At 46.1% G+C, this 16,014-nt stretch overlaps 1 protein-coding gene across 1 annotated transcript; it reads left to right on the forward strand.

Moving 5' to 3' along the window:
- Nucleotides 1–6,471: 6,471 nt before the first annotated feature.
- LOC308637868 (protein FAM187B-like) lies at nucleotides 6,472–9,928 on the forward strand (the record flags this gene model as incomplete). The annotated part of the gene is made up of 2 exons (XM_081274717.1): nucleotides 6,472–7,193; nucleotides 9,538–9,928. 2 exons carry the CDS (start codon nucleotides 6,472–6,474, stop codon nucleotides 9,926–9,928), a joined length of 1,113 nt encoding a protein of 370 aa, XP_081130843.1.
- Between the last annotated feature and the right edge of the window lie 6,086 nt (nucleotides 9,929–16,014).

Here is a 16,014-nt window from a genome sequence, read left to right on the forward strand (position 1 = left end):
CAGGACCAGGACGGCAGCCCTACCTTAGGCCCTCGCCCAAGCTTTGTTTCCTGTGCCCACTGGGTTTGCCCTCCTGTAGAAAACCAGGCTTTTTTCTTCCAGCCCATAAGCTTTCAGGGTCAGTCCGGGCAGGAAGGGGTCTGCCCAATGGCTGACTCAGATGTTCACTGGGCAAGAATTCCCAAATGCTGCCTCTGAGCTGGGCCCTGGGCGAGTGATCTTGGCACAGTGTGACAGTTTAAAAATACCTCATCTTTGCCCACACGGGCACCTGCCATTCAAATATAAAACCTAGAGACCAACACACTCGGGCCCTTGCTCTTGCCCACATAGACACTTGAATGGCTTCTGTCTCCTGACTTGACCCTGATGAGCATGATTTGTCCATCGTTGTACCAAGGCCATCTGTTCAATTATCTTAATGATTGTACTTTTTTAATAAGTCATGATATTAGCCAGTGAACATTTTCCAATATTGTTCTGCAAGATTCTCTTGGTTACTCTTGGTCCTTGGTATAAAAATTTTGGAATCAGTATGTAGTTTTCATCCCCCCCCAATCCTATTTAAAAAAAAAATGGGACTGTTTTGAACCTAAATAAATTTGGGGGAAATCATTGTTTTACAATATTAAATATTATCTTCCCATCCTTGAATATGGTAAATAATCCCATTTAATATATCTCAAAAATCTGCAATTATTAATGTAGATGACTGACATATATTTTATTATGTTTATTCCTAGTTTTTCATACTATCAAATTATATTCTGAAAATTTCATCTTCTAGTTCTATATTACTTGTATTTACATTATAGTTGATATTTGTATATGACCTTGTATTTTGTTAAATTCACTTGCTTTTAGTAAAATATCACATGGAGAAGTCTATAGTGGATGTACTTATCTTATTCTTAATATTTTTGTATGGAATACAGTTTTCTCTGGGTTTTCATAGAAACACTTTATTAAATTAACAAAAATTTGCCTCTATTCCTAGTTTGCCCGGAGTTTTGAGCCATAGATGGTTGTTGAATCTTATCAAATGCATTTTCTGCATCTACTTGAGATAATAATGATAATGTTTTTCTTTATTATGTCAATGTGGTGAATTCATTGATTGCTGTTCAAGGAATTGTTGTTCACATGTAAACTCAAACTTTCCTTACAGGGATAAATCCAATTTGGTCATGATGTTCTTCTTTCTTTCTTTCTTTTTCTTTTTTGCTTTTATTTTTATCATTGGATAAAATTAATATTTGCTATTTTTTTAGGATATTGTGTCTGTGTTCATGAAAGAGATTTTCCTAAAGATTTCTTTTCTTGTGATGTCCTTTGGTTTTGGTATCAAGGTGACGTGGGCCTCATAGAAGTCCTAAGCATTCCATCTTTTTCTATTTTTGGAAATGTTTTATAATATTAATGTCATTTTTTTTCTGGTACTAGGAGTTGAACCCAGGGGTGCTCTCCCACTTGGGGTACAAACCTACTCTTTTTAGTTTTTATTTTGAAACAGGAGCTCATTAAATTGTGGAAGCTGACCCCAAACTTGCAATCTTCCTGCCTTAGCCTCTTGAGTAGCTGGAAATCCAGGTGTGCACCACCACCATGCTCAGGTGATATCATGTCTTAATGTCTCAGAAGTATTCAGATGAACTCACTGGTAAGGCTTCCTGGGCTTAGAGGAGCTTCTGTGCACAGGCTTTTAAGTGTAGATTTGGTCTCTTTCATTGCAAATATAGGTCTATTCATTTTTTTTCCTTATGCTAAGTTGTTGATTTTTTTTTTCATGAATTTACCCATTTAGTCTAAATTTTCATAAGTTTTGGCTAAAAGTTATTATATTTTGTCATTATTTTTTATATCCATAGGGTGTGTAGTAACTCTCTTTTCATCACTGAGATACGCCTTTTCCCTTTTTTCTCGATCAGTCTTGTTCTAGGGCTTTAAAAACCTCATCCATCTTTTCAAAGAACCAAATGTGCTTTGTTTGTTTTCCTTTATGGTGCTTTCATTTTCTATTTCTTTGGTTTCTGGTTTATTATTTCCTTTTCTGTGTTTGTTGGGTTAAACATTGTTCTTTACCTAAGGTGCTTCCTGAGATTACTACTTTTCATCCTTTTCCATTAAACTTGTATTTAGGCCATAAATTTCACTTAGGCACAACTTCCCTGCATCCCAAAAGTTTTGACAGGTTATATTTTTATCATTAGTCAGTTAAAAATTACTTTCTGGGCTGGGGATGTGGCTCAAGTGGTAGCGCGCTCGCCTGGCATGCGTGCGGCCCGGGTTCGATCCTCAGCACCACATACAAACAAAGATGTTGTGTCTGCCGATAACTAAAGAATAAATATTAAAATTCTCTCTCTCTCTCTCCCTCACTCTTTAAAAAAAATATTTTAAAAAAATTACTTTCTATCTTCAGTTATGATTTCTCTCGGCCCACTGGTTATTCAGACATTATATTGCATAATTTGTAGATATCTGTAGAAGTTCTTGTTTTCTTTTTTGTTATTTAGGTCCAATTTAATTCCACAGACAAAAAATATGATCCAATTTTAAACATTTATCGAGACTTACTTTATGGCCTAGAATATGGTTTTCTTAGGCACATGTTTTGCATGCATATGAAAAGAATGTATGTTGTGCAGTTGCTGAGTGCAGTTTTCCATATGCATGAATTAGGTCATTTGTTTATCATGTGGCTCAAGTCTTCTGCATCTCTACTGAATTTTTATTAGCATGTTCTCTCAGTTACTGAGAAATGTATGTTAAAATTTCCAACTGTGATTGCGGATTTGTCTAATTCTTCACTTAAACTGTCATGGTTTTGCTTTATATATTTCTAGTCTTACAAACTTAGGATTGTTAATAGCTACCTATTGGATGGACCATTTTATAAAATTTCTCATTGACTATTAATACTGTAGGTTCCCTTGTTTACTTTCTGTTATTGATTTATCTAGGGGTTTGGGGGTTAGTTTTCACGTGATATTTCACCATGTTTTCACTTTCAACTCTTCCACATTCCTTTATTTAAAATAAACCCAGAGTTGGGGATGTGGCTCAGTTGCCTGTTTTGTGTAAGGCCCTGAGGTCTATCTGCAGCACCACCAAGAAAATTTTTTAAAAGAAATCTATTTTAAGCAGTGTATATTTAGACTTGTTTTGCTATTAACTATGGAAATCTTTGCTTTGAGTTGGAATATTCAGTCATTTGCAGTTAATGTAATTACAGACAGGCTTGGGTTTGAATCTACCATCTCCTATTTGTTTTCTGCTTGTTTTTGTCTATTCTTTTTTCCCTTTTCTTTAGATATGAAAAATATTTGTTATTATTATTCATTTCCTCCTCTTTTAGCTTATCAGACATGCCTTATCTTATTATTTACTCTAGAAATTATAGCACTCATCCAAACTCATTAAAATAAAATATAAACTTGCACTTGTACCTTTTCCCAGAAACTTTATAACTCTTTTCCCCTTCTGTGTGGTGCTCTCATTCTATTTTTTTATTTTACATGTTTTAAATTCTACAACATTTTTTTTTTTTTTTTTTTTTTTTTTGGTACCAGGGATTGAACTCAGGGGCACTTAACCACAGAGCCACGTCCCCAGCCTTTTTTTTTTTTTTTTTTCGTATTTTACTTAGAGACGGGGTCTCACTGAGTTGCTTGGGGCCTTGCTAATTTGCTGAGGCTGGCTTTGAACTCAAGATCCTCCTGCCTCAGCCTCCTTAGCTGCTGGGATTACAGGCGTGCACCACCACACTTGGCAAGAAATTGTTTTAAAAACACTCCATTTTGGGCTGGGGTTGTGGCCCAGAGGTGGAGCGCTTGCCTAGCATGTGTGAGGCCCTGGGTTTGATCCTCAGCACCACATAAAAAATAAATGAATAAAATAAAGCTACAAAAAGAAGTTAACTCATTTAAAAAAATCACTCCCTTTATCTACTTCTTTGCTCTTCTGGTGATTTTCATTCTTGCGTTACTTTGCTTCCATTTGGGATCATTTTTCTGTTGCCTGGAGAATCCTCTTGAGTATTAACTCACATGTGCTCTGTTGTGTTGACTTTTCTCAGCTTTCACCTGAAAAATATTTACTCTGCCTCCATCTTTGAAGAATATCATTACTGTGGCATAGAATTCTAGGTTGGCACTTCTTTTAGTGACTCGATGAATCATTCCATCGTTTTTAGCTTCGGTTATTCTATTTAAAACTCAATCAAAATCTTATATTTGTTGCTTTGAAAATAATCATCTTTTTCTCCTCTGGTATTTAAAAGATTTTTCTCTTTGTTTTTCAGCAGTGCTTTTACTACAGTGTACCTAGGTATGTTTCATTTAAGTTCATCCTGTGTGAGAGTCAAAGATCTTGGATTTGTGGTTTAATGCCTTTCGTCAACTTTTGGAATGTTTTTAGTTCATATCTCTTCAACTATTGCTTGTAGTCGTGGCCCTGCAGGGGGCAGGGGTGTGACTGGAAACCATAAGGAGACAAGAAGAGACCTTAGCAAAGACCTAGATGAACCCCTGACCTCACCACCTCTCCCTTGTCCACTCCTCCCTTGTCCACTTCTCCCTTGTCCACTCTGGTTCCCATGCTCTTTGGATACACTCACCAGGAAGCCACGAGGCTCCTTGTCTTATTCCATCCAGTTGTTTGGGAAACCTCACATCCTCAGAAAGTGCCTGGCTATTCTGCTTAAAACAGCTCTCCCGCACACTATTCTTTCAATTCCTATTCCTTTCCCTGCCAGCTTTCTTTTTGAGCAGTCATGGTTATAGTCAGTTCTCGTTATTTGCAGATTGTGTATTTGCAAATTTGCCTCCTATTCACCGGATTTTATTTGTAACTTTGAAATCCATGCGCATAGTGTGTCCATGGTCATCTGCAGTCATGTGCAGGGTGGCGAGAACTCTGAGTCACACAAAGCATTTAATATACCCAGCCCAAGGTCAAACAAGGTGACACTCGCCCTTCTCATTCCAGTTTGTGTGCTGTTCAGAAGCAACCTTTTGGTGATCTATTTAGTCCATGATTTTCACCATTTTGTGCTTTTCTGGTAATTTTGCTGTTCGAAGTGGCTCCCCAACAGAGTGCCGGAGTGTAGTCTAGTGTTCCTAAGTGCAAGAAGGCTGTGATACGTGTGTTTAAGAAAACATGTGTCCCAGGCATGGTGGTGCACATCTGTAATCCCAGCAACTCTGAGGCTGAGACAGGAGGCTCACGTGGTTGGGGCCAGCCTGGGCAACTTAACAAGACCTTGTCTCAAAATTAAAAAAAATAAAAATGGGTGGGGATCTAACGTAATGGTAGAACAACTCTGGGTTCAATTCTCAGTACCAAAAAAAGGGAAAAAGAAAAAAAAACACACACGTTTGATAAACTTTGCTCAGGAGTCTTAGTGCTACCAGAGTTCAATGTCAACAAATCGACAATATGTATTAAGTGATTATTGCCTTTAAACAAAAATGCACACAAAAACAAGGTTACACATATTGATTGGTTGACAAAAATGTCATGACCAGGGGCTCAGAGGAACTTAACCCATATTTCTCTTTGGAGCGATTATTTAATATTCCCTTATTCAGTTTTGTTGGCAACTACATTTCATAACTGCAATGAGTAGTGGAATTAATTATATGTGACATTGTGTTTATTGCCTATCTTTTTTTCCACTAGAATATGAGCTTAAGAAAGGGAGAGGCTCTGTCTAACCTGCTCACTGCTATGGTTAGAGTGAGTAGTGGCTGGCACACCATAGACATTTAGTGAACATCTGTAAGATGAGTGAATGGCAGAAAATCAAGCCCACACAATAATTTTAATTTTCAGGTCTGAAAAGGAGTTGAGGAAAAGATTTGAAAAGGGAACAACTTATAAAAATGTTTGTTTAATATGAATTGAATTATGCAGCTATCTGGGGAAAGAGGCAGGAGCTAGTATGTGCAAAGGTCCTGAGGCAGGAGCCCCTCGGATTAAATAACATGTTTAGAAACTGAAGGGGGGCAGCATGTCTAGAGAGATAGGGTTGGTGGGAGAAGTGTTGGAATTCAGAACATTAATCAGGTAGGATCTGTTCACTGCTGGGTCCCAAGTGCTAAGAAGCGTAATTGGAACTTAGTACCTATTCAGGAAAAATGTGTTGAGTGTTCGCGTGTGACACTCTAAAATTCTTGACCATCCCTGGCAATGTAAATTCACCTCTTGGGAGAGCCAAGAGGAGGTAGGTGGTAGGGAAAACCCTGAAGAGATCAATTAAGTTTCTTCCTGACTCAGCAAAACAGAAGATTGAGAACAGAAATTAAATGGGGTTGTCAACTGGACACAAATCAAAAGGGGATGGTGACCTCACAGCCCCCTGCGGTAGATTGCCATTCATCTTGCTGCTCAGGGCTGAGGTCTGAGTTTGTGAGTGACCTCACAATGACCAGAGTGGGGCTCAGCCCGCTGCCACAGCCTCAGTCCACCATGCTGAGTACCCTGTGGCTGCTGCTCAGCTTTGCTGTCCCGGTGCGGGGGATCTACAAATTTGTCAGCTGTCCCCATGGCAAGCAATGCCAGAAGGCCCTGCTGTCCGGCAACGACGTACTCCTGCAATGCAGCTCTGCTGGGGCACACTGGTACTACTTTTTCCTGCAGACCAGGAGTGGCTGGACCACCACCAACACCAGTGTTTCCAATATGGTCACGACGCCCGTAGGTCACCTTCTCATTAGAGACCCACTGCCCTCCCAGACCGGCCTCTACAGCTGCTGGAACCAGAATGGCACCCAAGAGACACAGTACGAGATTGATTTTCAGGATGTCAGCTCCCTGCACATCACACACAAAAGCCTGGACCAAGATCCCCTGCACAACGCGTCCCTGGAACTGGGTCGTCAGGAGAGGGTCTTCACGCACTGGGAGCCCTGGCAGGACTGTAACCGCTGCGACGTGCCCGGGGAGCGCAAGCGCTTGGGCTACTGCTACATCCAGGAGCCCCAGGAGGAGCCCGTCCCCTGTGGGATCTTTCTGGGACAGGCCAAGTTGAAGTCCAACCGCTTGCGGCCCGAGATGCAGGTGGAGACCTGTTTCGTGCCCTGCGACCCTCAACGCTCCTACCGCCATGAGTACACGGTCTTTGACAGTTTCAGTTTCAGCAAGGAGTCGGAAGCTCTGTGGCTCACCTGCTCCTTGGGATCCATCTACAGGTGATAGGACCTGGTCACCAGCTCTGTCCTGGCCCCCAGCCGGGCTCCTCCAGCCGGGCTCCTCCAGCCGGGCAGTCTTTGTGGTTCCTCTGTGCAGGGAGGGAGGGGTTCTGTGCAGGCCGGCCTGGCCAGCTCAGGGGTCCTCAGGCTTGAGCCCAGGGGACACAGCCCAGGTGGCCAGAGTGGGCTGGGAGGAGCCCTGGCAGAGCAATGGGCTGCCCAAGAACCTGGGCATGGGGGTGGGTTGCTTCTGAGAGGCCCTGAGCCATCTAGAAGGGCCAGCAAGGCCCTAGAGGACAGGACAGTGGCCCCCAGTTGTCCTCCAGTGCCCGTTTCCCAGAGCTTACTCTCATGTCCTGGCCTTCCTGCCCTGAGACCCTGGGAAATCTGCGCGCCTCCTCCTCTTCCCATCCCCGCTTCCCACCCCTCCCCCATCATCGGGTGGCAGCATCGGTGGCCACCCCGGGACAATGTCCTCTCCCACTCCACCCTCCTGCCTCAGGAGGTGGGGACACCAAGGAGGTCATTTTTTAATGAGGATTGGCCTTGGGGGTCCTCCTACCCTCTGCAGACACCCAGGGCGGGCAGCTCCTGATGGCCCGGGGCCACGGTCAGGTGGAGCCTGATCTGCATCTCGGGCCTGGGCAGACACGAGCTCTGTGGGATCTGGCCTCAGCACCTGCACTGGGTCCTCTTGTATGGTCCACTTGTGACTTCCATTCCTCCCCCTCGCTCTGGGACCCTGTTGTCCCCCTCTCTCCTCCTCTAAGTATAAAAGCCACGGCCTCTTTCCTGAGACCGGCCCAGTTCACGAAGGCAGGAACGGAGTGCGGAGCCCTCTCCCTCTCTGGGAGACCTACTCCGTGTCACCTGAGGAGTTCCCAGGTCCCAGGCCCAGGGAATGAGATAAGAAGGGAGGGACGGCACAGAGAGACCACCACAGGCCCTTGTTTCTAAGGCACCGAGTGGACGGAGGGGACGGCCTTTCTGGTGAGATTTTGATCTTGGGCTCTGGATTCCGCCGACCTTGAGTTCCCAACCCAATTCTGCCATTTTCCAGACTTTGGTGACTTTGGGCCCAGGGCTTCCCTCGGAGCCTCAGTTTCCTCATCCGTAGGCTGGGGTCACATTCGTGATGCACAAAGTACCCTGAACTGGGTGGCTTACGACAACAGATGTTTATTCTCACGCCCTCCCAGAGGCTGGGAGTCTGAGCCCAGGTGTCTGTGGGGCCGGGCTCCTCCTCAGTCCTTCCCTGCCTCTTCCCGGCGGTTGGTGGTAGCCAGAGATCCTGACGCTTGTCCCCGTGTTGCTCCAGTCCTTGCATCTGGCCGTCGTTGCCGCTCGGCCTTCTTCCTGTAGGTCTGACCTCCCTGTCCAGCCTCCTCTTCCAGGAGGACTCCACCCTACCCCAGCATGACCTCGTTTTTACCTAATTATCTCGGCAATTGATATCCTGGGGAGGGTATCAATCTGGTGGGGGAAGGAGTGGTCAGCATCTGAGGCCTGGCTGACCCCAGCCCCAGGATGTCATTGTGATGTTTAAGAGGGCCAGTGACAGTCCAGGGCTCACCGCTGGGTCTTGACCTCATGAGGAGACTGGGATATTGTCGCCTGGTCTACTCTGTCTTTCCACCACAGCTGCACCAGCCTTGCTGGGGGCCTGTTCCCTGATGTGCCAAGCACGGCCCTCAGGGCCTGGGACCCGGTACTGAGCAGACATACCCACGCCCTCGCCCTCTGGCAGCAACCACTGTGTTTTTATTTCAGAAGAAATAAAACACAATATTTTAGATGATGTTAAGAGTCAAAGGGAGAGGAGGACATGGAAATTGGAAATGGGTCAGGGAAGGCCTCTCTGAGACAATGCCATTGCATCCAAGACCAAAAGGAGGCAAAGGAACCATGTGGATCGAGCAAGGAACAGCGTTCCAGGCAGAGGGAACAGCTGGGCCAGAGGTCCTGAGGCAGAGGGCACCCAGCATGTCTGAGGGACATCTGGGACACCGTCTGTTCTTTGGACGCCCTGGGCATGTTGTGGGATGGGCAGATGACTCGGGGGAGGGGAGGAGGTGAAGTCAGGTAGGTGAGGGGACACAGGGGACCAGTTAGGGAGTGGTCTTGCTGATGTCTCCAAATAACTCCATGAAAGGTGTGATGCTTGATTGTGTTTCCATGGTTAGAGGAGGAAGGAGGCTGTGGCTCAGGTCACCCAGCCAGGAAGGGGTGGCGCTCTGGGGCTCCCAAGACAGCCCCGCCCTCCCCTGTTCACCGCCCAGCCACCTCCCTGTAGAGGCAGCGCCTTTCCTCTCGGGGCGTGGCACTGACCTTGTCCTCCCCGCAGGCCCATCATGTGGGAAGTCAACGGCATCCCCCTGACTTGGCGGGGCCAACTGGTCAGCCAGGACATGAACACCGTCCTGGACACCTCCACCGGCGGCAGGCAGCTGCAGATCTTCCAGCCGGCCACGTACAAGTGCTACGTCCACCAGGAGTTCATGGCCCAGTTCAGCCCCGTGATGGGTCCCGAGGCCTTGGAGGAGCAGAACAAGGAGGAGGAACAGCAGTGGAAGGTGGGCAAGGTCCTGGTCCCGCCCAAGGAGGCCAACTCTGTCCTCAAGGGGCTGAAGCTGATGCTGCTCATGGTCTTTGTCCTGGCCCTGGCCGGGCTACTCTTCAGGGTCTTCCGTCCTGCCTGGGACAAGAGGAAGAACTCCGTCCTGCTGGTGAAATAAAGCGAGCCTGCTTGCCCAAGGGGACCCGGCTTTCTGTTCCTTTATGGCCTTCGCTGTCCCACCCCGTGCCCACCCCCGTCCCCCGCTGAGATGCCCTGTGGGCCACAACAGCCCCGGGCAACAGCAGGCCCTGCCCTGCTGCAGTGTGAGGGATGGCACCCGGCTGGTCTTGGGGGAGTCTCAGGTGTGGTCAGTCGCGGCCTCCTCTCAATCCACTCACCAAGGACAACACGGTGCGTGCAAATGGGCCGTCTCCAGGTCCTCCCGGCCTGCCCCGGCCCCTCCTGCTTGTTCATTGTCCCAGCCTTCAAGCCACCGTGCCCCAAGTCTGGGCCCAGGGTGCAAAGTGGAGGACATGAACACCCTTCATGTTGCCGGGCTTTTGCAGTGGAGGAAGCCCCCTCAGGACCACCAATGGGTCAAGGTGCCAGGCCTGGCTCTGCATGGGAGCCACCAGGCCTGGCTGAGCCCAGAAACGCTCACACTGTCGAGCAGGGTGCCGAGCGAGAGGGGAAACAGGACGCCTTTTAAAAATTCATGGCTCTAGGGCTGGGGATGTGGCTCAAGCGGTAGCGCGCTCGCCTGGCATGCGTGCGGCCCGGGTTCAATCCTCAGCACCACATACCAACAAAGATGTTGTGTCCGCCGAGAACTAACTAACTAACTAAATAAATATTTAAAAAAAAATTCATGGTTCTAAACCTCACTGTGGAGCAATGACAGGACAGACCTGAGACTCTCCCAGGGCAGCCCTGGGGTCCTGGAGGACAGGGCAGAGCACCCCCCACCAGGCACCAGAATGCTAGGCCTGGTACCCAGAGACTCTCAGGTTCCTGCAGGACGAGGGGAAGGCCCCTGAGCATTCACGGGACTCCCTGGGAGGCAGAGGCCAAGGATACGATGATGATGAGAATCAACCTTTTTGGCCCTCAGGAGGCGTGGTTAAAACTTGCACCCTTCATCAACATCATGTCCCCACAGCCACCCACGAGGCTGCTGCCACTAGAGCCCTGCAGCTGAGAACATCCAGGTGCGGGAGGCGCAGCCACCTGCTGAGGTCACGCAGTGAGTTTGGGAAGGGGACACTGAAAGGAAATATTGGCTCCTTGCTGGCTCCTAGGAAACCCCCAGCCCATGTCCTGTACCTACAGTAGCCCCCACTGGGCAGCAGCCGGAAGGGGAAGAGCAGGCGCCAACCAGCAGCCTGTGCCCACACTGGTCTACACAGCACTGAAGGTCTCGTGACCCACAGCCGAGGCCGTCAGCGCTGTACTGTGACGGGCAGCCCCTGAGGTGACCGTGACTTTCCACCTCCAGGTACCCACATCTTTGTGCATCCTCTGCCCCTTGTGTGGACCAGATCTGTGACCCTGCTTCTGACCACAGCATGTGCTGACGGTGTTAGACGGCCATTCCTGAGGAAGTTGGGTCCTAGAAGACCTGCCTCAGCAGCCGGGAGCACAGAGTCTTGCTGCTTTGATGACATAAGCAGCTGCTGTGGTTTGGATAAGTGTTTCCCAAAGGCCCATGTGTTAAAGACTTTGTCCCCAGCCTGTGGCTCTATTGGGGGTGGTAGAACCTTTGGAAGGTGGAGCCTAATGGGAGAAAGTTAGGTCTTTGGGGCATGGCCTTGAATGGGATATTGGGACCCTGCCCCTCCTTGTCTCTCTCTTCTGTTCTCCCGACACCATGAAATGGGCAGCTTTCTTCACCACGTGTTCCCACCATGAGGTGCTGCCTCCCCACAGGCCCCAAAGCAACTGGATTAACCGATCATGGGATGAAGCTTCTGAAACTGAGACAGAGTAAACCTTTCCTCCCTAAAAGATGATTGTTTCAGGTATTTTGTTATAGTAACACAAAACTGACTAACATAGCAGCTATGTTGAGGAAGCCCATGTGGCAAGAAGCTGCAGCCTGGGAACTCTGTAGAGATAGTATATATCAGGTTGGGGGTGGGGGGCATGTTTGCTGCTCCAATGAAGCTGACTAGGATATGCAGGCAGCCATGATGGAGAAGGATATCCAGGAAATATCCAGGGGCCAGATCCTGTAGGACCTTGTGGGCCAGAGTCAGGGTTTCTTTTGGTACCAGGGATTGAACCCAGGAGTAATTAATTACTCAGTCATATCACATCCTCAGCCCTTTGTATTTTTTATTTTGTGACAAGATCTAGCTAAGTTGCTTAGGGCTTTGCTAAATTTATGTGGCTGGTCTCAAACTTGCAATCCTCCTGCCTCAGCCTACCAAGCCACGGGGATTGAAGGTGTGCGCCATCATGCCCAGCAGGTCTTTATTAGAAATGAGATGGGAGCCCCGGGAGAGTTTTGAGCAGTGGAGGGACATGATTGAATGTCCATTTAAAGTGGTGATTCTGACAGGGTGGGATGAGAAGTAGCAGCCACTTTGCAGGTGACCAATAAGACCATGAGAAACAGTCACCACCAAGTGGTCAGGCCTGCCCTGGCCACCCTCTGCCTCACTGCAGAGCACAGCATAAGACACAGTGTGCCCCACACTCCATTCTTTGTTTTCTGAGCTGGGTCTTACTTTGTTTCGAGGCTGGTCTCAAAATGCTGGGCTCAAACAGTCCTCCCACCTCAACCCCCCAAGTAGCTGGGACTTGAGGTGCATGCCACTGAGCCCGGCTATTCCATTTTTAACCATCCATTCTGCCCTTTCCCTTCTGTATCGTCATTTTTTTAAAAAAAATTTCTCAGGCTTACTTTTTTGAAAAAAAAATTGCTAATAAATGTCATTCTGGGAGAGTAGTCCTCCTTGTGCTGTGTTACTTTCTATGGTATCAGTCACTCATGTTCTCAGTTACCTGTGGTCAATTGTGACCTGTGAATATTAAATAGAAAATCCCACAAGTGATTAATAAATGTATTATCAATAAATAACTTTTATTACAGTATAATAATAAAGGTTCTATTTTATTATGAGTTATTGTTAATCTTTTATTATGCATAATTTGTAAATTAATCATAGGTACTGACGTATAGGGGAAAGAAGGTATCTATAGGGTTCAGTGTTATCCATGATCCAGGCACCAGTGGGGCTGTGGAATACATCTCCCATGGATAAGGTGGGGCTACTGTACATGGCCTTGCTATCTAGCTCCTCTGACCTGCTGAGGAGGGGATGAGAAGGGGAAAATATCCCTTTTTTCTTTTGAAGTCGCAGAAATGCAGGCAAGGCTGCCAACAGCCTATGTATTTTCTTAGTGTAAATTTTATAAAGGCTCTTTCCACATGGACACAGCCCTATATGAGGGTACTTATTGGCTTGGTGAATAGAGCATGGACTGGATTCCTACTCGTCCCTTGGCTGGATACTTTGCACAGTGCTTGACTTGCACAACTCCACAAGGCAACCTGAATACAGACATTTTTCACATCATGAAATTGTCCTGGCGGATGTTACTGTATTAAAGAAGTTTGCACGATTCTGGGTTAGTCAGTATAGGATAAGTTCTGCCGCATTAATAAGTAGGCTCCAGAATCAACACAAAGGTCTGTTTCCTGCTCACATTATAATCAGATGCAGCTTCAATGACTTTCTTCCAGTTGAGTTAGGTGACTCAGGGATGCAGGCTTTCATCTAAAGTGTTGGTTTCCCAGATCACTACAGAATGAGCAGACAGTACAGAAAATCAGGTATCAAGGATACCACTAGGCCTAGAAGGGTCAAGTGTTTCCTCTATATCACATTGGCTAGAACTCAGTCATATGATTCCCCATTTATTTGCAAAGAAAGCCAGGAAATTTAATCACTTTAGGATCCCTTTAGATCCCTTTAGGAAGAGAAGGCAAGTTGTTGGGCATGTGACCAATTAATGCCACAGGTCAGCTTTCAGAAATTGAGGCTGTGTCCTCTGAAAGAAACTTTGAACTGCCAAAAAGCATCTGTAATTCTTCTTTTTAAAAAAATCTTAGTTGTAGCTGCACACAATAACTTTATATATATATATATATATATATATATATATATTTTTTTTTTTTTTTTAACGTGGTGCTGAGGATCATCGAACCCAGTGCCTCACATAAACGAGGCAAGCACTCCACCACTGAGCCACAGACCTAGCCCCAAAAAGCATCTGTAATTCTGACTCCTTGTACACACTAATAATTTATTTACCTGAGGTTAATATTTAAATTTACTTCTCTTAAAAATTTCCTGTCCAAAAAAAAATTTACTTACTGTCCAAAATAGTATTTTCTGGCCAAAATAATAATAATCAATGGGTTTCTCTGGATTCCTTTTCTTTTTTTTCTTTTCTTTCTTTTTTTTTTTTTTTTTTGATATTGGTTGGGAATTGAACCCAGAGGCACTTTATCATTGAGCCACATCCCAGTCCTTTTTATTTTGAGGTAAGTCCCCAGTAAGTTGTTGAGCATCTCTCTGAGTTGCTGAGGCTGGCCTCCAACTTGCAATCCTCTTGCTTCAGCCTTCCAAGTTGCTGGGATTTAGGCATGTACCACCACACCTGGCAACTTCTCTGAATTTCTAACCTCATATATACTCACTGCTTCTTTGCTCAGATAAGAGGATCACTGGGATCTACCTCTTCACTTATATTTAGGTAAAAATACAGCTTTGAATCTGCAGTCCTATTAGAGAATTTCAGAGGTTCCATATAGCTCCAGACACACCCTCTTGGCCTTTATGTGGGTGTCTGGCCATGTTCTCCCTGAATTCTTAAGCAAATCTAAGAAGACCCTACATTTGCCTAAAACCCTGGTAATGGCCATTCATTGCTCCTTGAGTCAGAACCACCTCTCCTTGTGGTCTACAGGACATGTACAGATGGGCAGTTAGCTGCTCATTCCTCCCTTTTCCCTACCACCTCTCTGCCACCATTCCCTTCTGGCTCCAGTCAGACTGGCTCCTCTAAGCTGCTCCTACACATTACCTCCTTGTTGTTCTGTGCCCTCCATCGAGAAAACCCTCCCTTTCCCTCCTCTCAGTTAGTTCTCATCCTCCGGGCTCAGCTCCTGCACCATCATGGAAACCTTCCCACCATACACACTTTCTGAACCATCAGTGCAGCTCTGGGAATCTCCTGGATCTCCACCTTCAAAGCTTTGGAGAGAAGGATTCTTTCTGGACTTACTGTGCAGAGGGCCATGCAACTAGTTCCAGTCAATGAGCGATGGACAGAAGCTATTACCACATTTAATTGCCAGAGTAAAATCCTCCAGGATTCTCTTTCTGTCTGTGAAGAACTCAGAAAGCTTGAGATGGAGGTATTTCTGTCAGCCTAGACTGAGGAACTGAAGAGACAGGGAGCAGAGCTCCAACTAAGCCACAATAGACACAGCACATAAGTGAGAAAGAAACTTTTGTTATTGCAAACCACTAAGACATTGGGGGATATTTGTTACCACGACATAACTGAGCACATTCTGACTGATACGATCTACTTTAAAAAAAAAAAAACTTGTCATTTTTATATTTTTTCACTTGTTTCTATCACTAAGAATTAATATTTTCTTTAGCCTGCTAAACTCACAGCGCCATGAAGTCAGGAATTGTTGTTTCCCCATTATGTCCCCAGCTCCTGAAAGAGCTGGAACACGGTAAGAACTCAATAAATTTATGTCAATAGATTGGAGGAAGAAATGAATGAACAATAATCTTAGGAAGTAGGTTTGATGATCTTTATTTTACAGGGATGGCATGGAAAATCAGAATGGTCCCATTGGATGCTCAGTGTCACATGACAGATAAGTGGCAGAGATTGGCTCAGAATCCAGGTCTGAGTCCAGAACTTGTTATTACTATGTGCTGCCACCTGACCTGAATAGGAGGATCTCAGGGTCCCAGCTCCTGGCACTTCTTTCTAAGGGCCTTTGACTCTCCCACCAAGGAATGTCTCTGTGTTGATGGTGTTAAGGACTCAGGGACCAGGAAGCCTATGAGCAATTGGACATCTACCTTGGAGTAATCCACAGCTAACTGCACAAGGCAAGGAGATTCTGGGTGAAAGGAGTGTTTCTCAGCTGACTCTGCCTTTCCTTATGCCTCTGTTTAAAAATCATTGCCATTGAACTGCTCCAGTCTCTGCCAGTGGCTAAGGACT

This window comes from Spermophilus citellus (assembly GCF_964194105.1).
Source record: "Spermophilus citellus genome assembly, chromosome: 18".
Taxonomy (NCBI): Eukaryota; Metazoa; Chordata; class Mammalia; order Rodentia; family Sciuridae; genus Spermophilus; species Spermophilus citellus.